General features: G+C 22.6%; 13 protein-coding genes and 1 non-coding gene across 14 annotated transcripts in view; 7 read left to right on the top strand and 7 right to left on the bottom strand.

The window, feature by feature from the left end:
- DDB_G0269968 (hypothetical protein) overlaps positions 1 to 39 on the top strand; it is a gene marked incomplete at both ends in the record, with an annotated part of 900 nt that extends 861 nt beyond the window's left edge. The window contains one exon of the mRNA XM_641345.1: positions 1 to 39. This exon is cut by the window's left edge and continues 861 nt beyond it. Coding sequence (XP_646437.1) covers positions 1 to 39 — 39 coding nt within the window.
- A 384-nt stretch (positions 40 to 423) lies between these two features.
- DDB_G0270698 (hypothetical protein) lies at positions 424 to 982 on the bottom strand (the record flags this gene model as incomplete). Its single annotated transcript, XM_641344.1, has 3 exons — positions 424 to 616; positions 662 to 750; positions 788 to 982. The coding sequence occupies 3 exons, from the start codon at positions 980 to 982 to the stop codon at positions 424 to 426; spliced, it is 477 nt and encodes a 158-aa protein (XP_646436.1).
- Positions 983 to 1,400: 418 nt separating this feature from the next.
- ddx1 (DEAD/DEAH box helicase) lies at positions 1,401 to 3,803 on the bottom strand (the record flags this gene model as incomplete). The annotated part of the gene is made up of 2 exons (XM_641343.1): positions 1,401 to 3,695; positions 3,801 to 3,803. The coding sequence occupies 2 exons, from the start codon at positions 3,801 to 3,803 to the stop codon at positions 1,401 to 1,403; spliced, it is 2,298 nt and encodes a 765-aa protein (XP_646435.1).
- Positions 3,804 to 4,489: 686 nt separating this feature from the next.
- Positions 4,490 to 6,556, bottom strand: DDB_G0269964 (hypothetical protein; the record flags this gene model as incomplete). Its single annotated transcript, XM_641342.1, has 2 exons — positions 4,490 to 4,745; positions 4,815 to 6,556. The coding sequence occupies 2 exons, from the start codon at positions 6,554 to 6,556 to the stop codon at positions 4,490 to 4,492; spliced, it is 1,998 nt and encodes a 665-aa protein (XP_646434.1).
- A 903-nt stretch (positions 6,557 to 7,459) lies between these two features.
- cxeA (cytochrome c oxidase subunit V) lies at positions 7,460 to 8,317 on the bottom strand (the record flags this gene model as incomplete). Its single annotated transcript, XM_641341.1, has 2 exons — positions 7,460 to 7,689; positions 8,185 to 8,317. 2 exons carry the CDS (start codon positions 8,315 to 8,317, stop codon positions 7,460 to 7,462), a joined length of 363 nt encoding a protein of 120 aa, XP_646433.1.
- An 857-nt stretch (positions 8,318 to 9,174) lies between these two features.
- DDB_G0269962 (hypothetical protein) lies at positions 9,175 to 11,541 on the top strand (the record flags this gene model as incomplete). The annotated part of the gene is made up of 1 exon (XM_641340.1): positions 9,175 to 11,541. The coding sequence occupies one exon, from the start codon at positions 9,175 to 9,177 to the stop codon at positions 11,539 to 11,541; it is 2,367 nt and encodes a 788-aa protein (XP_646432.1).
- A 216-nt stretch (positions 11,542 to 11,757) lies between these two features.
- Positions 11,758 to 12,620, bottom strand: DDB_G0269960 (hypothetical protein; the record flags this gene model as incomplete). The annotated part of the gene is made up of 3 exons (XM_641339.1): positions 11,758 to 11,936; positions 12,199 to 12,522; positions 12,566 to 12,620. The coding sequence occupies 3 exons, from the start codon at positions 12,618 to 12,620 to the stop codon at positions 11,758 to 11,760; spliced, it is 558 nt and encodes a 185-aa protein (XP_646431.1).
- Positions 12,621 to 13,819: 1,199 nt separating this feature from the next.
- DDB_G0270696 (hypothetical protein) lies at positions 13,820 to 14,793 on the top strand (the record flags this gene model as incomplete). The annotated part of the gene is made up of 3 exons (XM_641338.1): positions 13,820 to 14,260; positions 14,315 to 14,439; positions 14,517 to 14,793. 3 exons carry the CDS (start codon positions 13,820 to 13,822, stop codon positions 14,791 to 14,793), a joined length of 843 nt encoding a protein of 280 aa, XP_646430.1.
- An 805-nt stretch (positions 14,794 to 15,598) lies between these two features.
- Positions 15,599 to 15,964, top strand: DDB_G0269958 (hypothetical protein; the record flags this gene model as incomplete). The annotated part of the gene is made up of 1 exon (XM_641337.1): positions 15,599 to 15,964. The coding sequence occupies one exon, from the start codon at positions 15,599 to 15,601 to the stop codon at positions 15,962 to 15,964; it is 366 nt and encodes a 121-aa protein (XP_646429.1).
- A 1,360-nt stretch (positions 15,965 to 17,324) lies between these two features.
- On the top strand, positions 17,325 to 17,397 carry tRNA-Val-CAC-1. Its single transcript has one exon. It is a non-coding gene; the product is annotated as a tRNA-Val (tRNA).
- Positions 17,398 to 17,479: 82 nt separating this feature from the next.
- Positions 17,480 to 18,367, top strand: DDB_G0269956 (hypothetical protein; the record flags this gene model as incomplete). Its single annotated transcript, XM_641336.1, has 1 exon — positions 17,480 to 18,367. One exon carries the CDS (start codon positions 17,480 to 17,482, stop codon positions 18,365 to 18,367), a length of 888 nt encoding a protein of 295 aa, XP_646428.1.
- Positions 18,368 to 19,394: 1,027 nt separating this feature from the next.
- DDB_G0269954 (hypothetical protein) lies at positions 19,395 to 21,779 on the bottom strand (the record flags this gene model as incomplete). The annotated part of the gene is made up of 1 exon (XM_641335.1): positions 19,395 to 21,779. One exon carries the CDS (start codon positions 21,777 to 21,779, stop codon positions 19,395 to 19,397), a length of 2,385 nt encoding a protein of 794 aa, XP_646427.1.
- Positions 21,780 to 22,605: 826 nt separating this feature from the next.
- On the top strand, positions 22,606 to 23,400 carry DDB_G0269952 (hypothetical protein; the record flags this gene model as incomplete). The annotated part of the gene is made up of 1 exon (XM_641334.1): positions 22,606 to 23,400. One exon carries the CDS (start codon positions 22,606 to 22,608, stop codon positions 23,398 to 23,400), a length of 795 nt encoding a protein of 264 aa, XP_646426.1.
- Positions 23,401 to 23,533: 133 nt separating this feature from the next.
- On the bottom strand, positions 23,534 to 24,827 carry serC (phosphoserine transaminase; the record flags this gene model as incomplete). The annotated part of the gene is made up of 2 exons (XM_641333.1): positions 23,534 to 23,944; positions 24,114 to 24,827. 2 exons carry the CDS (start codon positions 24,825 to 24,827, stop codon positions 23,534 to 23,536), a joined length of 1,125 nt encoding a protein of 374 aa, XP_646425.1.
- Between the last annotated feature and the right edge of the window lie 440 nt (positions 24,828 to 25,267).

The raw sequence follows: 25,267 nt of genomic DNA, 5'->3' as shown, positions 1-25,267 counted from the left end.
TGGGGTTGGAACTCTTTTTCAAAAGTTTTATTTGGCTAAAAATAATATTTTTTAAAAAAAAAAAAAAAAAAAAAAAAAAAAAAAAAGAATACCATATTTAAATCAAAAAAAAAAAAAAAAAAAAAAAAAAATATATATGATTGTATATTTAATCATTAAAATTCACTAGCTAAAATTTTAAAAAAAGATGGATAATTGTAATATCCATTTTTAAAAAAACATTTTCCAGTAATGTAATAAAAAAAAAAATAAAATAAAATAAAAAAAAAAAGATAATAATAAAAAAAAAAAAAAAAAATATCTAAAAAAAAAAATTTATACAATTATAAGTTAATTTATTTATTTATTATATTTTATACAAATTGGAGGGGGAGAGATTATTATTTTTATTATTATTACTATTATTATTATTATTTAATTTATCTAATAAACAGGTATTTTCATAGTTTTTAAAGCTGGACTGGCATGAGTATTTACTAAATAATAAATAAACCAATATAAATATAAAAAGAATGTGACAATATAAAATGCAATTTTGATTGCATATCTTCTCTTATAAACTGGTAATAATTTGAAAATATCAGCTGCAAATATTTTATTTTGACCTGTAAATAACCTATTAAATATTATTGATTATAATATAAAAAAAGTTAATAAACACATATACATATATAGATATATATTTTTATAATAATTAATAATGTTTATATAATTTAAATAGTTACCAATACATATGAAAACCAAAAAGTACTGAATTTAATAAAAGTAAAGTAATTTCGAAATTTACAAGGAATAATAAACATAATGCAGAATGAAAAGAAACATCGGTACTGAATAATGGATTTAATCTTCTTGCAAGATCGATTGGATTAACTAAATCTGCTTCTAAATCTGTTAACGCAACAATACAAAATACTGATGCTGATACTAATCCTGCTGTAATTACCAGTACTAAAATCCAATATAATATAAAAAAATCCATATTTGATTATTTATTTATTTATTTTTTGTGTGAGTGGTTGTGTGGTTGTGGTTTGAAAAAAAAAAAAAAAAAAAAAAAAAAATTAAAAAAAAAAAAAAGAAAAAATTTATTTTTGTTTTTCTTTGTCCCCAATGCATTTTTTTTTTTTTTTTAATTTTTTGTTATTTTTTTATTTTCACTTTTTTATTTATTTAATTAATTATTTATTTCCAAAAAAAGAATTGATTAGATCAAATCAATTTTTTAATTTTCAAAAACATTTTTTTTTCCACTATTTTTATTATTTTTTATGATTTATTTATTTTCAGTGTGATCAATTCAATTATCTGTATCTATTTTGGAAAAATTATAGTGTACTGTAATTTTTTTTTTTTTTTTTTTTTTTTTTTTTTTTTTTTTTTTAAAAAAAAAATATATTTTATTTTAATTTTATTATTCTTTTTGGTAAAGTTAAATAATCAATTTGAATAGTTTCTTCTAATTGAGATAATTGTAAAACTCTTGAACGTAATTCCTCAGTATGAGGTTTATAATCAGCAGAAGCACCAGTTAATTTAGTTGAACCACCGAAATTTAATTGTTTCATATCTTTTGGTAATTGAAAATCTGAATCTAATTCAATTGGACCAATATTTTCTTGAATAGCAGTGAAAAGTTGAGGTTCATCATACCAAATACAACAACCACCATTCTCTGTTAATTTTGTATTATGACAACCTTTACCCTTATCACGACAAGTATGATACCAAACTTTCTCTTGTTCATAAGCCACTAAAGAAATTGCCAAACCAATTCTATCGGATCTACCAACACGACCAACTCTATGAATATAATCTTCGAATGATTCTGGTAATGTATAATTGATCATATATGGTAAACCTCTAATATCAATACCCCTAGCGGCAACATCTGTACAAATTAAGAAACGAACATCACCATTTCTAAATTTCTCTAAATTATCTTTTCTAGCACGTGAAATATTATCACCACCATGTAAAACGGTCGAAGAGAATTCACCCTCCAATCCAGAGGTATTGCCACCGCCAGCGTCTTTCAAAAACTGATGAATATGATCACAATCTAAACGTGTACGTGCAAAAATGATAGCTTGATCCATTTTAAATGATTGAATACATTTTAAGAGTAATTGAGCTTTTAATAATTTAATAGCCTCTGATTTTTGTTCTGGTTCTTTTAACTTTCCAAATTGTTGAACATCTGAAGCATGAACACCATCAGTACGAATACGTAAAGGATTTTCACTATTTCTCCAAAGTGATTCAAATTTGATTGGATCAGCTTTTACATAGGCATGAGTGATAAGATCTGGTATGAAATCTCTACCTTTTAAATCTACCCATGTTGGATTCTTTGTAATTTGTTCACAAAATTTAATAACCTTTGTTGAATGTAAGGTTGCACTAAAAAAGAGTACTTGTAAATTTTGACCAATTGGTAATTTATTATAAATGAAATTTACAATTGCTAAATTATCATCAATCAATTGATCGGCTTCATCCAAAACAAAGAATTTAATAGATGATAAATCAATTGAACCTTCTTTAACCAATGATTCCAATCTACCTGGTGTACCAATTATAATATCACCTTCAATCTTATTTCTACCACCATTTGATTTCTCACCACCAATACATAATGAAACTTGAATCTTTGGTGAATCTAAATATTTTGAAAAATTTAAAATTGCACTATAAGCTTGATCTGCTAATTCTCTAGTTGGTTCAATAATTAATGATAATGTTTTACGTGGTTGTTTATTATTATTATCTTCATCATTCATTTTATCATCATCTTTTCCTTTATTTTTTTTATTATTTCCACTACCTTTTTTATTATTATTATTATTATTATTCTTTGAATTATCTATTTGAGTACTAGTCTGTTGATCAATTAATAATTCAGCTTGATTAATTGGTTTATAACCTTTTAAATCATGTTTCATTGGTTTTGAACCAAAATTAAATTCCATTTCAGCATTTTTTAAAACTAAAGCAGGATAGAATATACCAGCTTTAGAGTTGAAAGTGAAAGCTTCACCAAAATCTTGACCATTCTTTGTGAAACCAATTATTTCTTCATCAAAATTAATATAACAACCGATTACATCATTATTTCCAAAAGGTTTACCATAATCTATAAATTTAGATTCATGTGATTTCTTACCAGTACCACCATATCCCCAACTGAATTTATCAGTACCAATATTTCTTGATGATTTTTTTAAAGCGAATCCAATTCTACATAATCCTTCATCTCTAACAATGGATTCATAATAAAATTTACCACTGCTTATACCTTTAGTTGCTTTAATACCACACCAATCCGATGAACGAGATTGACAAATTAATCCGTCAACTGCCATATTCTTATCTCTATCAATTTGATCCAATTCAATTGTATCTCCACCACCACCACCACCACCACCACCACTAGTGCCATCTTCTCCTGATGTATTGGTTGGTGCAATTATTGGAATCTCTGCTTTTTTATTTAAAGTTTCATATGTAATTTGTAAAATTGGTAATGCAAATGCACCAGTTTTACCTGATCCTGTCTCTGCTGCTGCTAATACATCACCACCACCTAAAATTAATGGTATTGCTTCTGTTTGAATTGGTGTTGGTAATAACCAATCTAATTCTTCAATTGCTTTAATTATTTCTGGTAAAACACCTAAATCTTCAAATGCTGACTAAAAATAAAAAAAAATAAAAAATAAAAAATAAAAAATAAAAATAAAAAAAAACTAATTAATAATGAATAAACATATGTATATATTATTTATATTGATCCAAACCATTGTATTTTAGATATATTAGGTTTCTATAAAAATGATTGTTTTTTTTTTTTTTTTTTTTTGGTTTGAAAAGCAGAAAGGTGAAAATGTAAAAAAAAAAAAAAAAAAAAAAAAAAAAAAAAAAAAAAAATTAAAAAAAGAAAAAAAAAAAATAATTCAAAACAATTTCCCAAATTCCTGATGTTTGAAATATTTGAGATAATTTTTATTATTTAATTCTGGATAATATTTTGAGAATTAAAATAATTTGTTTAATTAAATTATTTTTTTTTTTGTGTTTGTTTTTGTTTTATATTTTTATATATATATATATATAGTAAAAGAAGATATTTTTTAAAAAATGAGTAGTCAATTAAGGATTATTTTAAAATAATTTGAAAATGATTATTAAATATTGTTTATTATTACAACTTATTAATAAACAATAACTTTTTAAGGATTTTATTTTATTTTTATTTTATTTTTATGAATAAAAAAAAAAAAAAAAAAAATTTTAATTTTATTTTTATAAATTAATAATATTGGTAAAGGAAATTTTCATTGACTTTAATTATTTAAAGATATTAAAAAAATCCAATATTTAAAAAACTATCAATTTGCGATTAATTGATTTTTTTTTTTTTTTTTTTTTTTTTTTTTTAAATTTCTTTTTTTTTTTTTTTTTTTTTTTTTTTTATTATTATTATTAATTATTCGAATGTTGGTATTTGATTTTCCTCTAAATCATCATTATTATTATCATCTTCATTAATTGGAGAATTTAAAGAAAGTGGGAAAAAGAACTTTGAAGTAATAATTGGAATTATTGTGCAAATACTCATTAAAATAAAAGGAAAGAAAAAATTTAAAGGAAATGGAAGTCCATTTGTTAAACTCCATGATAAAATAGTTCCACCTAAAGTTGGTGCAACTGTTCTAGTGGCTGCAACCAATGATTGACCCAAACTAAAAAAATAAAAATAAAATAATTAATATAAAATTAATTTATATATATTAAAAAAAAAAAATATTTACCCATTTGCACTACCTCTAACAGCAATTTTAGCACTATTATTAATTAAAGCCATAATTGGTGTAAAAATTAATTGAGCACCAATATTTCTAATTGAAATTACAATTGTAACTGAAACCCAAAATATTATATCTTGTGTTACACTTGAAATTGATTCATGAGGCGCTCGTATGAAATTTAAAAGTGGATAAGATAGAAAAGAGCAAAAAGCAATTGAACAACCATAAATAAAAGTTTGAATTAAACCAAGTTTTCTTGTTACTGGTTTTATAAGAAATAATTGAATAAAAATTATACTTGCACCACCAATAATACCACAAACACCAACTGTACCACTTGTCATTGATAAACCACCACTTGAAACTTGTGCGAATGCCCATAATGGAAATACTTCATCAAGCATTGTGTAAATAAATCCAACTGTCGCATAAATTAATACAGTTTTCATGATTGATTTATCTTTAAATATATTTTTAGATTCTTCCAACCCTTCCTCACCTCCTCTTGCACCTCCTTCTTCAATTGGAGAATTTGTATTATCATTACTTTTTGTATTCAACATTTTATAATCTTTTGATTTGAAAAATTTTAATTTTAATTTTGAATATGATCTTTTTAAGAAATGTGTATTATTATCAGTTAATGCCATATCTTCAAAAACTGATAAGGAAGGTTTAAGACTTGATGATGATGATGGCGGTGGTGATGATGGTGTTGTTGATGGTGTTGTTGATGGTGTTGTTGAGTCAATTGTAATTTGTTCTTGTTTTTGAATTGAATTTAATATATTTTTTTTCATTTGTTCAGTTTCATCCTCATCTAATACAACTGTACCAACTGTTAATATTGAACCTGTATCAATATTTTCAATTGAGTATTCAGATGAATTTGAAATATTAATTTCACTTGAACCATTTCTTAAAATTGATTTAATATTATGATTTTCATCATTATTATAATCATCATCTTCTTCAAATCCACCAGTTGAAAGATTAATTGGTTCAATAGTTTCAATTTTATCAGAGAATTTAACCATTGATGGTGAAGTTTTCAAACTTGTTAATCCAATCATAGTTTTTGATTTTTTCATACCTAAAGTTTCTTTCATGTAAAGTTGAGTGAAAACACAACCAATGATAGTCAAAAATGCAATAACTAAATTTGGTAAAAAGAATGGAAATAATTCAAATAATTTTGAACCTTTGAAAATTGAAGACATATTTTTCACAGGATCAGCTAATAAACCACCAATTGATGGACCTAAAATTGAACCTAAACCCCATGTTAAACCAACCCAACCAAATGCTTCAACTTGATTGGTTTTATCTGTGCACTCACCAATGTAAGTTTTTACTACACCAATATTTCCATTTAATAAACCATTGATTGAACGTGATAAAATTAACATTACCAATGATTTACTAGTACCAATACAAAGTAATGATATTACAGATCCAACACTACCAAATATTAAAATTGGTTTACGTCCAAGTCTATCTGCCATTTTACCCCAAAAAAATGATGATAAAAATTGGGCTGCTGAAAAACTACTTGCTATAAATCCTGCATAATATCCCACCAATTCTGCTTTATCTGTAACTCCCAGGAAAATTATAAATGGTGATATATATGTAAAAAATGATGATGTTGAAATGGCTTCACATAATAATAAAACATATGCACCAATTAATTTTTTCCATGGCATTGGTGTTACATGATTTTTTGATATTTCATTTGATTCCATATTTTTTTTTTTTTTTTTTTTTTTTTTTTTTTTTTTTTTTTTTTTTTTTTTTTTTATATAAAATAAAATAAATTAAATTAAATTAAAAATAAAAATAAAATAAATTATAATAATAACTATAATAATTATAGTATTATTAAAATTTTAAATGCCAATCTTTTTTTTTTTTTTCTTAGTAATTTCACAAAATATGGTAAAAAAAAATAAATATTAAAATAAAAATTGTGAAAGTAAAAAAAATCAGTGATCAAATTTTTAATACCGTAGTAGTGCGAGTGTTGTGTGAAAAAAAGTGAAAAAAAAAATAAAAAAAATAAAAAAAAATAAGAAAAATAAAAATTAAAACTCACCAGGCTTAAAAAGAAGTTTCTTTTCGTTTCGAATCCACTTTTTCTTTTACAAAAAAAAACAACAACCTATTTTAATTTTTTTTTTTTTTTTTTTTATTTATTACTTTAATTGGTTGGTATTATTATTATTATTTATTTATTATAAAATAAAGAAATAAAAAAAACAACAAAAAAAAAAAAAAAAACAAAACAAACTAAACCCTTTTAAAAATGAAAGATTTTAAATGGAATGGTTTTAAATCTCTAAATTAAATTAAATTCAGACTTTATTTAATTTTTTTTATTTTTTTTTATTTTGGAAAAGGGGTGATTTTAATTTTAATATAGATATTATATTTTTATAATTTTTGTTTAGAAAATAAAAAAATTGAAAATTTAATTTGTTTATAACCGATAAAACATTTAAAAAATCTATTTTTTTTTTTTTTTTTTTTTCATATCCAAAAGAGATAAATTAAAGTTTTTTTTTTTTTTTTTTTAATTGTTTATTTTTTTTTTTTTTTTTTTTATATAGTATTTTTTAGTTATTATTATTATTATTATGTGATTAAGTTTAGTAGTACATAACTTCGCCTTCAGAGCTAATGTGTTTAAGTTTGAAAACTTGACCACAATCTAAACAAATGGTTGGTTTCTTTTCAGCAACAGTATGGAAGAGAATATCATGTTCTTCACCATCACCACCTTCACAGGCAACAATTCTGCTATGGAAAATTGATTCAACAATAACTGGTGATTTTAATGTACCAAAAGCACCTGTTAAGACTTCATGACCGAAATCCTCTGTTTATTGGGAAATAAATGAAAAAAAATAATAATAATAACAATAATAATAAAATAAAAGTTAGTTATGTGACTATTATTAATTTTATCATGTATAGAATTATTATAAGGGTTTAAGTTATTAATTTTTTTTTTTTTTTTTTTTTTCCACAATTTATCCTAGTTGTTTTCTGTTTTTTTGCTTTTTATTTTTTTATTTTTACAAAAAAATGATTGGTGCTAATTGTAATTTATTTACTTTACATATTTTATTATTATTATTATTATTATTATTATTATTATTATTATTATTATTATTATTATTATTATTATTATTATTATTATTATTATTATTATTATTATTATTATTTTTTGATTATTTTTTGATTATTTTTTCTATCTATTATTCATTTCATTTCCTTTTATTTTGATTCATTAATTAAACGATGGGTAATTGTTTTTGAGAGGAGGGGTGATGTAAAATAAAAAAAATAAAAAAAGTTGATGATTTATTACCTCTTTTAATATTTCTTCTAACAAAATTGAGTTCTGATGCATCAAGTAAAGAGTTTGATGCTGGTTTATGGAAAAATTCCATAGAGTGAGATGGAGTAGCTAACTCTTTTAAAAATTTAACAATTTTGGACATTATGTGATGAAGTATAGGTTGTGTTGGAATATGAAAATCAAAAAAAAAAAAAAAAAAAAAAAAATTTTAAAAAAAAAAAATTTCGAAAAAAAAAAAAAAATAAAAAAAAAAATAAAAAAATATTAAAAAAAAAAAAAAAAATTTACTATGGTATGAAAATCAATGAAATTCCTTAAACACCAATTAAAAAAAAAAAAACAAAAATAATAAAAAAAAAAAATAAAAAAACAAAAAAAAAATAAATAAAAATTATAAATTAAAAAAAAAAAAAAAAAAAAAATATAAAAAAAAAACTACAATAAATATCCATATTGTAAATAATAGTGAAAATACGATAGGGATTTTTTTGAACAAAACCTAATTTGGATTTATTTAACCATTTATTTTTCTTTTTTTTTTTTTTTTTATTTTTTATTTTTTTTTTTTTTTTGAAGTTATCCACAATTGTAAAATTTAAATGATCTTTGATTTTATTTTTTCTTTCTTTTTTAAATTTGAGGAAAATAACAAAAATAAAAGAAAAAAAAACAAAAAACAATACAACTATTAACAATCAAAATAACAAAAATAAAAAAACAAAAAAAAAAAAAAAAAAAAAAAAAAAAAAAAAAAAAAAAAAAAAAAAAAAAAAAATCGAGTTTTAATAAAATTTTCAAAAAAAATTTTTTATTAAAAAAAAAAAAAACCTCTACACAAAAGAGGTGCAAAGTTTAACAAAAAAAAAAAAAAAAAAAAAATAATTTTAATTTTCAAATATAATATATATATAATTTATATACATATATTTATATATATAAATATAAATATATATACATATATACACCTATATATGTTTTATTATTCAATAATATATGATAATGACTAAATCAGGATTTTCACAACAAATATTACAAGAGGTTAAAGAAGGTTCACCAATTTCTCATGTGGCAAAGAAATATGGAATAAATGAAACAACAATAAGGAGATGGATTAAAAAACCAATGGATAGTGTATCAATAAAGGAGAGGGCAAAAAAACAAGGTAGAAAGAAAAAAGTAGATTCAAAATTAGAACAAGAAATGATTCAATGGATTCTTAGAAATAATCCAAAACAAATTATTATTTCAACTGATAAAAATAATCAATCAGACCAAAATCATTCATTAGATGATGAAGATGATGATGAAGATGATGAGGATGATGAATATTACGATAGTGGTAATAATAATAATAATAATAATAATAATAATAATAATAATAATAATAATAATAATAATAATAATAATAATAATAATAATAATAATAATAATAATAATAATAATAATAATAATAATTATAATAAAAATAATAATGAAGAAATTGATGATTATGGAGAAGATGAAGATGATGAAGAAAATCAACAAAACAATTTGCAAATTGATGAAAAAGAAAATGAAATAGAAAATGAAAAAGGAAAAGAAAAAGAAAATGGAAAAGAAAAAGAAAAAGAAAAAAAAAAAGAAAAAGAAAAAGAAAAAGAAAAAGAAAAAGAAAAAGAACAACAACAACACCAACAGCAGCAACAACAACAACAAAGTATTAATAACAATAACAATAACAATAAAAATGATAACAAGAGTAATAATTTTAAGGATGCATTGAAAATCACTAATCAAAGTGATGAAAGCTCAAGTATTATAACTACACATACACCTAATGAAAGCTCTACAGTTTTTAATTCTTCTGCAACTGACCAAACAATGCTTACTACTAATAATAATAATAATAATAATAATAATAATAATAATAATAATAATAATAATAATAATAATAATAATAATAATAATAATAATAATAATAATAATAATAATAATAATAATAATAATAATAATAATAATAATAATAATAATAATAATAATAATAATAATAATAAAAGTGATGACAGTTGTATTGTTAAAAATAATGAAGAAAATAATATAGGCAGTGAATTGATAACATTAGATGAAATTCAAGATTATTTAAATAAAAAACATAATGTGGATGCTTCATTTCCTTATATCACTCATATTTTAAAAAGAAATAAAATAAAGGTATATAAAAAGAGAAAAATAAAAGTGGTCGATGATTTAGATAACAATAGTGATAATGATATTAATAATAATAATAATATTAATAATAATATTAATAATAATAATAATACTATTAATAATAATAATAATAATAATAATAATAATAATAATAATAATAATAATAATAATAATACTATTAATAATAATAATAATAATAGTAGTAGTACCTATAAAGATGGACAAAATGTAAATAGTAAAAATGTAAATAGTAAAAAAAATAATAGTGATGATAATAGTGGTGGTAATCAAAAGAAAAAGTATAGAAAACGACAAAAACATCAACACCAATACCATAGTCAAGAAGGAGATGAGGGGGAGGAAGAAGAACAAAACAAACAACAACAACAACAACAAAGTGATATGTCATCTTCAAGTAATTCTCCAATCTTAGACTCTGGTCATCAACAACTTCATCATGAACATCCAAATTATGGCGATGATAATGAGTTGACACAAGATCATCTACATATTGATGAGGATAATGTCCAAGATAATCCTCACTATATTCATCATCATTGTTATGATCAAACAATGATAGAAGTGACAGCACAAGAAATACAAAACCATGATCATCACCATCACCACCACCAACACCATCAACTACAACAAGATCAAAATTCTATTGATATTAGTGTTGATGAGTTTGTTCATGAAAACATTCAAGAACAGCATGATATTCATCAATGCAACCTTAATCATGATGGTCACCATCATCATGAGCATGGTCACGATGACCACAATAATCTTGATGATCACCACCACCACGATCACCACCACGATAATCAACAAGTAATCAACGAAAATTCAGATAATATAGAGATAAATTGTAGTGATCAAGATGATGTAGAACATTTAGAGGTTCAATTAGAAGTTACTGATCATGACCAACATAGCTTTGAAACTCACTATCATGACGACCCAAATGAAAAACCTCAACATTATATTGAAATTCAATCTTTTACTGAACATCAACAATCTCAAATTCAATCACAACAACATCTTCAACAACACCAACAACAACAACAACAACAACAACAACAACAACAACAACAACAACAACAACAACAACACCTACAGCTTCAACTACAACCACAAAACCAACTAGATTTAGAAAATCAACAAACAGAGGAAGAATGAGACAATAATTTTTTTTTTTTAAAAAAAAAAAAAAAAAAAAAAAAAAAATATATATATATTTAATTAATAATAGTAATAGAGTGATAGTATTGGTATTAATTTTTTTTTTTTTTTTTTTTTTTTTACAAAATAAATAATCAATAAAAATAAAAAAATAATTTATTTAAACAATATTATTATTATTATAATTATTATAATTTTTTATTTTAATTTAATTTAGTTTTTAAATTTATATAATAATTGATTTAATTCTTTACAATTATATCTTCTACTTTCTATTGAATACTTTATGGAACCATAAATTAAATATTTTTGAGAATTTATAACTTTAATAAATTCAATTTCTTGAGATTTTAATTTAAAAGTATGAATATATTTTTCTTTAACTTTTATTTCTAAAAATTTATAAGTTGAAATGTAATCATTTATTAAATCATAAACTTTTTAATTTTTTGGTCATCTTGATTATTTTCTTTTTCTTTTTGTTGTGGTTGTGGTTTTTGTTGTTGGTGTTTTGGTTTTTCATTTGAAAATAAATAAATTATATTTTTCTTTTCTTCATTTAATAAAACTTCTTTTTTAAAACTATAGAGATCATTTATTAAACCAAGTAATAAAGATTGAATTTTTTCCATTTTCTCTAAAATAGGATCATACTTGTAGGAAGTGATTTTAAAATAAAAAGATGATTAAAATTATTTAAAAATCCAACTGAACTATTTTGAATACGAATATTTATATAATTATCCAATTGATAAATTGATGAATAATTAATATTATGAAATGAAAGAGTACCTTCAATGGTTGTAATACCAGAATTTATGAATCTATTGAAAAGGATTTTATTATCACCACAATAGTTTTGAATTGTATTCCTTAATTCAATTGCCCATTTATCAAATTGTGAGCAAATTTCATTGGATTGACCAAATAACCAAATTAATTGTTGAATTTCATATTGTTTTCTAATGATTGGAACCTCTTCAAAAATATCATCTAATAGAAAACCCCATAATAATTTCACCAATTAAATTTAATTGTTCTTGATCAACTAATAATGGAAAACAATAAATTGCCATTTTAAATAAATCCTCTACTACAATTCTACTTTTTTCATCATCTTGTAAAATTCCAAATGAAAAACATTTTTATTAAATTAAATAAATCTTGATCAATAATATTATTGGAGTTATTTATTGATTTTTCAAATTTTTTTAATTTCTTTATCAAAAATCCAATCATTTGAAAGTTAAAAAGGAGTTTTTTCATTTAAAATTTCCATTTAATTAATATATATATATATGAAAAAGACAATTAAAATCTTTATAATAGTTTTTTTTTTTTTTTTTTTTTTAATTTTTTTTATTTATTTTTACTTTTTTTTTTTTATAAAATATTTTTAATATAAAATTTCTATTTAATTTTTAAATTATTCGTTTTAATATTCCTTCATTGTGCTATATAAATTATATTTATTTTATTTAAAAAAAAAAAAAGAAAAAAAAAAAGTCAACTCTCCAAAAGTTTGGCCTGATTAAAAAATTTCAGTATTTAGGTTTGAATAGTAATTTTATAGGTCTATGGGTAATTTGGCCTCTTTTTTTTATTATCTATTAAACTTCCCTAAATAATTTTAGATAAAATTCAGTTTTCTATACAATATTGTAAATATAAGATATAGGATTTTTTATTAAAATTTAAATGAAATTAATTCTTTAAAAATAACGTAATATATTTTTTCATTATTTAAATAAAAAAATAAACAATAAAAACAATTACCACCATTTTTCTTATTTTTTTTTTTTTAAAAATTAAACCCGAGATCGTAATTCAAAGAAATTGGGGAAATAGATTAATAATATTATTTTTATTATTATTAAAATTATTATTATTATTAAAACCATTATTCATATTATTATTATTATTATTATTATTATTATTATTATTATTATTATTATTATTATTATTATTATTATTATTATTATTATTATTATTATTATTATTATTATTATTATTATTATTATTATTATTATTATTATTATTATTATTATTATTATTATTATTATTATTATTATTATTATTATTATTGTTTTAATTATTTATTCTTTTAAAAGAAATTTTATATAATGCCTCTTTTTAAAAAAATAAAAATAATTCAAAAATAAATAAAAATTCTTCACCAAAATTTGTTTATCCTTCAGGACCAGAAACATCTTTTTCAAAAGATGAATATAATGAAAAAATAGAAAAAGAAAACCAAGAGATTAGAGAGAATAGTATGGAAGAGTTTGGTACTTCTTTTTATTTTAATAAAAAATCACAACAAGATATTTATAATAGTTGTAGTATAAATTATAATAAAATTAATAATGAAGCAATTGATAATAGTAATAAAACAATTACATCCTCACCATCACCATCACCATCACCATCACCATCACCATCACTATCACCATCACCATCACCATCACCATCACTATCACCATCACCATCATCTTCTTCACCATCACCATATAAAGTATCAGTTGAAAAAGATCAAGAATCAATTAGAATAGGTAAAAAAAGAAAAACTAATAATCATGATCCAAATAGTTATTGTATGGTTTGCTGTCGTTTACGAACTCAATATTTTTCACATATTGCTAGTAAACATTATGGGGTTGATATTAATAAAGTAATTATGGATCATTATTTAAAATATCCAAGATCATCATACTTTGTAAAGGAAAATATTGAAAATGAATACTATTTAATTGTTCCATTTTCACAATAGTTTGACAAAAATGATATTTTTATTGATTCTGATGAAAAAACTTTTTTACAATGTTATGAATGTTTACAATTTCAACCATTATCAAATTATAAAAAAAATACATATAAAATGTGTATAATGTGTTTGTAAGTAGTCATTATTTTCTTTCAATATTTTATTTTTTATTATTATATTTATTATTATAGTTATAATTATTTAATAGTTATAATAATATTAATTTTTTTTTTCATAATAATTACACACACAGATTTAAAAAAGGTACACTTTATACTGAGACAGTTGCTGCAAGAGCACTTACAAAATCAAAAAAACATTTAAAACAAGGTAGAAGAGGAACTTATAGTTTAACTAAAAAAGCTTTAGAAAAGATCTGTGATGATTTTCAAAATAGATGTGCCTTTACCATGGTCGAATTCGTTAAAAGATCTGATAAGCTAAACTCACTCTCCGAAAATAGAATAGATAATAGTATCACCTAAGATATCAAGTATCGCGATGAAAATGGAAAAGAGTTTTGTAATGTTGAACCAATTATAAGTATAATGCAAAGTTCTGCAAATTGGAACAGATAAAAATGGCTCTCAGTGAAAACAAGAAGGGAACAAGATTCTACAAGGAATGTCTGTAACAAGATCTCAAAAATATCTTGTTAATACTAATATATATTTAATTTTATGAAATGTTCTAAACAGAACATTTAAAAATAACTATTAATATTGAATTAATAATTCAATATTAATTATTACTAACAATTTATTTTAATAAATTGTTTCATTTTATATAATAAACTCAAAAAAAAAAATAAAAAAAAAAAAATTTAATTTGAATTTCACAAAAGTTTTCATAATAGATATTAGATACCAGATATTAAAAATGTCACACACAAAATCACCATACGAAATAATATAAATTTAAAAATAATTTAATTAAAAAGAAAATAATAATAAATTAGAATAAAATTAAAATAATATAATATTGTAGTTTAAATTGGATCTAACCCTATCGACTGAGGTTGGAGTAGTTAACAGATTTGAGTTCGCTCAAATCTGAGGACTATAAAAAGAAAACCAGGTTTCTAATTCAACCTCAGTAATAAAAAAAAATATAAAATAATAAAAACGCGATAGGGCTACGGTCATCAATTAAATACATGTGTACATTTATTTCTTAAATAATTAATCACTTATTTTAATAATAAAATAAATAAATTCAATAATAATAAAACAATAAATAAAATTAATAATAATAAATAATCAAATTTTATTAAATAATTAAAAAAAAAGAATGTCAACTAATAATAATAATAACAACAACAATAATAATGGAGATATTGATAATGACGAATTGCAACAACAGGATAATGAGGAACATCAACAACAACCACAGGTATCAACTTTCAATGAACAGCTACGTCAAATAAGGGAACAGCAACAGGTAATAGATAAACAAAATCAACTTCTTCAACAACACATTCAATTAATAAATCAACAATCTCAACAACAATTAAATAACCATTCGACACCACCATCATCACCCAACATTACAACACCAATAACTTCAGCAGCAATAACCAACACAATAAAGAAATCATTAGGAAAAACTAACACTGATGACACCGACCACCAGTTGTTACAATGTCATTTATTCTGAAATTTTTTTTTGAAAATACTTTATCTTCATTGAATTAACTTCTACTTAATTCCCACCATAGTTTCTAACTAGAAAAAATAAAAAAAAGGTAATTAATGGTAAAATAGAAAAATATGATCATGATATTACTATAGAAGATTTAGTAGATTTGTATGTGAAACAAAGAGGTAAATGGAAACTTGGTGGGATTATAATGTTGTACGCCCGTAAAATTGATATTGATGAACGTGTTTTCCAAATGTCTTTGAATAGACTTAGCAATCAAAAGGGTTATATCAAAGGTAATATAGAGTTGGTATGTTGGGGGTTGTATCAAAAAATCAGTTATATTCTAAAGGCCAGCAAGATTGGAACCGATCGGTTTCTGGCTATATGATGCAATGTTCAGATGAACTATCCAAAGAAATTATACCAACACAAAGCTATCAAGAATATATTGAAAACAGTTGAAGATAAATAAATAAATATAAATAGTAGCCATATTCACGGTTTTTTAATTTTATAGTTGTGTGTTTTAATGAATACAATGTAAAAAAGCTTGGTAATGATTGAATATGGATCAACTATGGAGTTTTGGATATACATTAGAACAACTTGTGTGTCAAATTTACAATGAAAGAGAAGAAACCACCATAAAAATTTTATTTTTTTTGAATTGGATAACTAAAAACATAAAAATTTGTAAATCCACCTATAACATTCCAGCCTATGGGAAAGTGGTTTAGTGGTTTTCACGAGCCCTTTAAACGGGCTAGGTCGTGGGTTCAATAAATTATTACAAATTTTTTTTTGAATTGGATAACGCAATTATTAGTTGCTTCTCCTTGAGATGCTAGATCTCATTTTATTTTTAGTTTTTTTTTTTTTTTTTTTACAGGGTCTCTCACATTAAATTATTTTTTTTTTTTTTTTTAATAACATCACTCAATTTGAGTGTGTTCTAGGAGAGTTTATTTGTATATTTTTTTTTTTTTTTTTTTTTTTTTTTTTTTCTTTTTTTCTTGTTATTCTTATTTTTTTTTTTTTTTATTATTATTATATTATTATTATTATTATTATATTATTATTATTATATTATTATTATTATTATATTATTATTATTATTATTATTGTTATAATTTTTTTTTTTTTTTTTTTTTTTTTTTTTTTTTTTATGAGTAGTTGGTGTTATATGAGCAGTATGGTATGAAGTGTTCCGGGATTTTTATGGTCATGAGTTTCGAGTTCCAGTTGTGGCTGAATTTTTCGAGTCTTCTTTTTATTGATGCGGTCCGATTGATAGTGATTAATATTAACTATTAAATTATTACAAAAGAATCATAAAAATTCCCAAAAATTTTAGGATAACATTCCAGCCTATGGGAAAGTAGTGTAGTGGTTATCACGAGCCCTTCACACGGGTTAGGTCGTGGGTTCGATCCCCATCTATCTCATATATTTTTAACAATTTTTTTTTTTTTTTTTTTTTTTTTTTAGAAACTTTTTTAAATTTTATTTATTTAAACAAAATTTAACATGACCAGATGGTTCTTATTCTCCTCAGTTAAGAATACATATACAGAAGAGAGAAAATACAAAACTATGATGAAAATAGACAGAGCATATGCAGATTGGAAAGAAGGAGGCATAAAATTATGGGATATAGAACTAAGACATATAGCATTCAAAATCTGGTACATGAACAGGCTACTCCATAACAACTACAACAACAACAACAATACCTTACAAGAATGGTACACGGAGCAATTAAGTAGAAAAAAAGCCCACACTTCAACCCTCAACGATATGTGCAGACACTGGGGTGTATTCAGAGTCAAATTTTACCAAAACCATCCAAAGATAAATGAACTTCCAGACTGTATAAGAAACGACAATGACGAACCACTAAAACTGAAAGAAATTTACGAACTCATGATCAAAGACAGACACCCAACACCAAGAAGAACAGAATGGCAGAAGTTATGGGCGGTGAGATACAACACAGCAATACCCAAAGTATTCATAAACATCAACAGCATTTCTCACCAAAAAGGTAGAAACACCCTCTTCAGATTCTTCTCAAGATCACTTCCAGGTATCAACCACGAAAGAGACACCAGATGCAAGATCTGTGGCCACCTATTCAGAGACCCTTATTCTCACCTCTTCACTCTATGCCAAGATATCCTAGATATTGAAAAAACCATCATATCAACAGTTAACAAATTATCATTCATCAAAATCCACAGATGGTCGATGGATACCTTAGACATATCAAAATACAACAGAACTGAGAGAATCTTCCCCAATCTCATAGGAATAATAGCACACCAATTATGGAAGATAATCTGTCACAAATTGTTCAACACTGATGAAAGCAAACCAGAGCCAAAATTCGAACAAAAGGTCATAGAAACAGAATAACTAAATCTCATCGAAACTGAAAAATTCATCACACTAAAGAAAATCAAACACGACGAAGCAATACTAAAAAACACCAATCAAGATCTTCACAAATACAAATTCAACAAAGCCTGGCAAACCCCAGCAGCTCCGAACCCTCTTCCAATTTAAGTAGTAGTAAAAAAAAAAAAAAAAAAAAAAAAAAAAAAAAAAAAAAAAAAAAAAAAAAAAAAAAAAAAAAAAAATATAATATAGTTTAAAAAATTTAATACAATTGAATAATAAAAATAAAACCGTTTAACAAACACCGCCGAAAAGACACAAGGACATTCCTTGAAGGTCTGATCACAGGTAAAAAAAAAAAAAAAATTTAAACAAAATTGATAATAATAAATTAAATATTAATATGTGTTCTGAAATTGATATAAAAAATTGAAATTAATTAAGGAAATTTTTGTAGATTTCCTAATTAGAGCTACCAGTGTGGTTTTTAATTTTATTATTATTAATATTGTCTTTATATGCATATTTTCCACATCATTACAAATTTGTTGGGAATAATTTCCACTGTTTGTAATTTAAAAAAAGTTTTATTTGGAAAAATAAAATATAAAATAAATTAAAAAATAAAAACTAAAAAAGAAAATGTTTTACATATTATTTTTTATTTTATATTTTCCTTTATTATATTTAATTAAATATGTTTTTTATTATTTATAACAAGATTCATTTTTTAAATATATTTAATTATTTTTTATTGTTTTTTAATTATATTTCTTATTTTTATAAAATTTTACTTAATTTGAAAAAATGACACTATATTTTGATAAAATCTTACCTTTTCTATCTATTTACCAAAATAAAAAAAAAATTTGGGTGAAGGAATTTAAATTTTTTTTTTTTTTTTTTTTTTTTAAAACTGTAACAGTTTTAAAAAATTTAAAAAATGTTTAAAAATTTAGAGAATTATTAATCACATGAACAACGCGAAAATGTCTAACATATAATATTAATAATAATTAATTTATTTAAATAAATATTTTTTTATTTAATAAAAAATAAAAATTGAAATTAACAATAAAAGTAATATTAATAAATTATTAGTTTCAAATTTATAACCAATATTTTCATGGCTTGAATTAGAGGATGTATTAGTTGGGGTAAAAGATTTTTCACAATAAATGTTAAATTGATCAATTGTTGTAGAGTTACCACCATTATTGCATTGTAATGATGAAGATTCAATAACATTTGCACATTTTTTATCTGAAACTTGATAAAACTGTACTTGGAATTCATCTTGAGTTATTTCGGATGGAATAATAGAAACTCTTCTATAGTCGCAAAGATTTTGACAATTTCCAACTGTAAGATTATAACCAGTGGTTGGACAAACTTGACCATAAAAATCAAAACCATCATATTCTGATGTTGAAGGAGATTGAGTTGGTGTTTGGGTTGGTGTTGTTGTTTCAGTTGGCGATGGTGTAGAAACATCACAATAAATATCAAAATAATCAATAGATGAAGCACTACCTGAACATTGGAAAACATCAGAATCAATTTGATTATCACAAACTGTATCATTTAATTTATAATATTGAACAGTAAATCCATCAGTAACACCTTGTCTTGGAATGATACTAACTCTTAAATAATCACATGCATTTTGACAAAGACCAACCTCTAAATAATCACCATCTTCTGGACAATTATCACCATAGAATTCAAAATAATTATATCTTGATGGAGTTGAAGTTGGAGTTTGAGTTGGAGTTTGAGTTGGAGTTTGAGTTGGAGTTTGAGTTGGAGTTTGAGTTTGAGTTGGAGTTTGAGTTGGTGAAGGAGTTTGAGTTGGTGATGGTGATGGGGTTACTAAACAATTAACTTGGAAATCATCAATATTTGATTCACCATCTGCACATTCGAAATAATCATTATCAACAACGGTTTGACAATAGGTATCATTTAATTCAAAGTATTGAACATTAAAAGATTCATTATCATCGTCACTAGGAATGATACTAAGTAATTTATAATTACAAGCATTTTGACAAAGTCCAACTTCAAGTCTATCACCAGCAGAAGGACAATAATCACCATAAAATCCAAAGATATTACCATTTGAAGGATTTGGAGTTGGAGATGGAGGTGCAGGAGTAACAGCTTCACAATTAATATTGAACAAATCAACAACTGAAGTACTGGCAGAACATTGGAATTCGTCTGTATCTAAAATAGTTTGACAATAAGTATCAGTAATATTATAGTACTCAATGATAAAACCATCAGAAACATCATCCCTTGGAATAATATTAACCAATCTATAATTGCAAGCATTTTGACAAAGACCAATTACAACTTGATCACCAGCAGAAGGACAATTATCGCCCAATAATTCAAACTCATTATATTTTGATGGGGCAGGAGTTGGTGAAGGAGTTGGTGATTGAGTTGGTGAAGGAGTTGGTGATGGAGTTTTTGTTGGTAATGGGGATAATGTTGCTGGATATTCACAATATAATTCAAAATCATTATCACCATCACTGATTATTGATTCGGTATCATTATTTTGACACTGGAAAACATCATTACCAATTGGGGTTTTACATAGAGTATCAGTTAAATTATAAAAATTTACAAGGAAACCATCAGTAACAGTTGGATTTGGAGAAATTGAAACGAGATCAGTACCACAGGTATTTTGACAATTTGAAATATTTAAATATTGACCACTATCTGGACATGAATCACCATACAATAAGAATCTAGTAAATTGGGAAGGAGATGGTAATGGAGCTGGTGTTGGAACAGTGGTACTACAATAGATATCAAATTCATTAGTACCATCATTAATTATAGATTCACTGACATTATTTTGACATTGGAAAACATCATTAGCAATTGGTGTTTTACAAAGAGTATCAGTTAAATTATAAAAATTTACAATGAAACCATCTGTTACATCTGGACTTGGAGAAATTGAAATTAAATCAGTTCCACATGCATTTTGACAATTAGAAACATTTAAATAATCACCATTATCTGGGCATGAATCACCTAAAAATTGGAAACTAATAAATTTTGATACTGGTTGTGGTGGTTGTTGTTGTTGACAAATAACTGCAAAATCTTCAAATTTAACTGGAGTCTCATTATCAAGACAAGTAAAATTTAAGGTTGGAATTAGTGGTACATTACATGATTGATCTGAATTATTATATAAAATAATATCAAAACCATTGGAAATAGAACTACTTGGTGAAATTGAAGCAAAATGGTTGGTACATAAAGGTTGGCAATTTGAAATTGTTAAATTATCACCAAAATCTGAACATCCTTCGCCTAAGAATTCAAATTTATTATAAACAGATGATTCGGAAAATATTAATGAAATAAATAGAGTTAAAAAAATGAAAATTATTTGTTTCATTTTTTTTTTTTTTTTTATAATATAAATTTATTATTTATTATAATTATTATTTTTTTGTATTTTTTATGGATTTAAATAAATTATTTTGGTTTAACTAAATAAATTATTTTTTTTTTTTTTTTTTTAAAAAAACGATCCCCTATTTATAAAAAAAAATTTTTTGGTAAAGAAATAAAAAAATCCGATTAATTTCATCATTTTATAATTTTCATGACGTAGTTTTCCAAAATGAAAATATCCAAAAGCGCAAATTCTGTGATTTTTCTCATTTTTTGGGTAAAATAATTGGAAAAAAAATTTTTAAAATAAAAACCAATCATTGCACGAAAACAAAAGAAAAAAATAAAAATCAATTATTAAAATATCTATCTAAAACCGAGCTTTTGTACAAGTAAGAAATAAAAAAAAAAAAAAATTAAAAAAATTTTGGAATTTATAGATTTTGAGTTTCGAGCATTTGTATTAAAATTGGATTTGGGTTTAGGTTTTTTTTTTTTTTAATTGTTTTTTCATTTTTTTTCAAAGTGGGAATTGTTTTGATTTTTTTTTTTTTTTTTTTTTTTTCTTTATTTTTTATTAGTTTTTCCCTCAAAAAAAATGGAAAAAATTTTTGGGGAAAGAGAATTTTAATAAAAAATAAAAAAATAAAAAATCAAATAAAAAAAAAAAAAAAAAAAAAAATAACCAAAAATAACTTCACTTTTTTAATTTTCAAATTTTTTTTTTTTTTTTTTTTTTTAATTTTTTTTTTTTATTTTATTTGTTTTATTTTTTTTATAAACAACAACAACCACTATATAGAGATTTATATTTTTTTTTTTTTTTAATGGATAATTTTTGGAGTCAATATATTCAAGCATGTAGTGATTCAAATTTACAACTACTTGATTATTTAATACAAAATGGGATGGTAAATGTTAATCAAGTTGATGATAAACAAAGAAGTGGATTACACTTTGCAGTTTGTAAAAATAAACAAGATGTTGTAAAATACCTATTAGAAAATGGTGCAAATCCAACACTTAAAGATATAAATAATAATACACCATTACATATTGCTTCAATAAATGGTTTTTCAAATATTGTTTCAATGATATTAAATAATAATCAAAATAATAATAATCAAAATAATCGAAATATTGAACAACAACAACAACAACAACAACAACAGCAATCAATATTAACAAGAGATAATAACAATAATACTGCATTACAATTAGCAAGTTCAAGATTAAAAAGAATGTTTGATAATATTAAAACAACTAATCAACTTGAAAGACAACAACAAGCAACTAGATTAGAAAATGAATTAAGACAAATCATAAAGAGTATAATTGATTATGTAAATGTTTCTGGTAGTGAAAAAGATAAAGAAAAAATAAAAAAAATCATTTATAATTTTGAGCATCCTCAACAAAGAATTCATAATAATAATAATAATAATAATAATGATGATATGAATGATGATATGAATGATGATATGAATGATGATAATAATAATAATAATAATAATAATAATAATAATAATAATAATAATAATAATAATAATAATAATAATAATACAATTTCAAAAACTATTGATGATTTAGAAGATTTACTTGGTAATCTTTCACTTTTATAGAATGAAAAATGAAAAAATAAATAAATAATATTCAAATATAAGTGTATATAAAAAATAAAAAAAAGATATTGTAATTGGTTTTTTTTTTTTTTTTTTTTTTTATTGGTTTTATTTTTATTTTTATTTTTAAATTTTATTTATTATTATTATGAAAATTTGTCATAAAATTAATTAAAATTAAAGTTTGATCAATAGTGATTGCATTATATAAAGAAACTCTTAAACCACCAACAGATCTATGACCTTTAATATCGGTGATATTTTCTTTTGAAGCTTCTTTAATGAATTTCTCTTCCAATTCAGTATTACCATCTTGAATTCTAAATACAACATTCATTCTTGATCTATAGTTCTTATCGATTGAACATTTATAGAAACTATTTGAATTATCAATATATTCATAAAGTGCATGTGCTTTTGCAATATTTAATTTTTCAATTTCACTTAAACCACCTTTATTAATAATCCATTTCAATATTAATCCTGTAATATAAATATTAAATGTTGGTGGTGTATTATCTAATGAATTATTTTGACTTTTTTTCTTTTTTTTTAATAAAATAATAATTAATAAATAATTAATAAATAATTAATAATAAAAATAATAAAATAAAAAAAAAAAAAAAATAAAAAAAAAAAAAAATCACAACCTAAACACTTTTTTTTTTTTTTTTTTTTTTTTTTATAATTAATAATTAATAATTAAAACTTACTAAAAAATTAAAAACTGAAGGTACATTTGGTTTTGTTTTTAATAATAAAGATTTTTTAATTATAACTATTGTAATACCAGAGATACCAGCATTTTTTTGAGCACCTGCGAAAATTAAATCAAATTTATTGACATCGATTGGTTTTGATAAAAAGTTTGAAGACATATCACAAACTTTGATAAGATTTGATGGTAAATGATCAGGTGTTGAAATTGGCATTTCAATACCATGAATGGTTTCATTATCACAATAGTGGACATACTTTGCATCTGGTGAGAATTTCCATGATTGTGGCTCTGTAACAGTTAGGAATTTCTCTTTCTCCATATCAACGACTTTATTAACTTTGCAAAAGTATTTCCCATCGTTTGAGGCTTGTTTTGACCATGATCCTGTTACTATGAAATCAACAATATCCTCAACACCATTTTCACATAAATTCATTGGAATACCTGCAAATAAAGATGATGCACCACCTTGTAAAAATAATATATCATAATCATCAGAGATTGATAATAATTTCTTTAAATTTGATTTGGTTTCATTGATTACACCTTCAAATTCTTTACCCCTATGTGATACTTCCATTATACTTTTACCACAACCTTGAAAATTTAATAATTCTTTTTGTGCTTCTAATAAAACTTCAGTTGGAATACATCCTGGTCCTGCTCCAAAATTATTAACTCTAAATTCATTAATATTTTCTGTCATTTTAATTTTATTTGTTTTTTTTTTTTTATAAACGTTTGTTTTAGGAAAAGTTATAAAAAAAAAAAAATAAGCAATTTAAAAAAAAAAAAAAAAAAAAAAAATTGCAGTTTGGGAAAATAAAAAAAAAAAAATAAAAAATAAAAAAAAAAAACCATTTTATAAAACCAAAATAAAATAAAAATAAAAACCCTGTTTTTAAAAAATAAAATAGAACGCCGATCGGAGAAATAATAAAAAAAAAAAGAAAAAAATTATTTTTATAAATAGCTATATTATTATTATAGCCATTGTTTTATTTATTATTATTATTATTTATTATTGGCTATTATTTTATGATTAAATATTAATTTTGTGATTAAATTAATTTGATCTATTTTTTTTTTTTTTTTTAATTTTTTTTTTTTTATTTTTATTTTTATTTTTTTTTTAAATTATTATTA

This window comes from Dictyostelium discoideum, assembly GCF_000004695.1.
Source record: "Dictyostelium discoideum AX4 chromosome 1 chromosome, whole genome shotgun sequence".
NCBI lineage: Eukaryota > Evosea > Eumycetozoa > Dictyosteliales > Dictyosteliaceae > Dictyostelium > Dictyostelium discoideum.
This window is presented reverse-complemented; position numbering and strand designations above follow the sequence as displayed.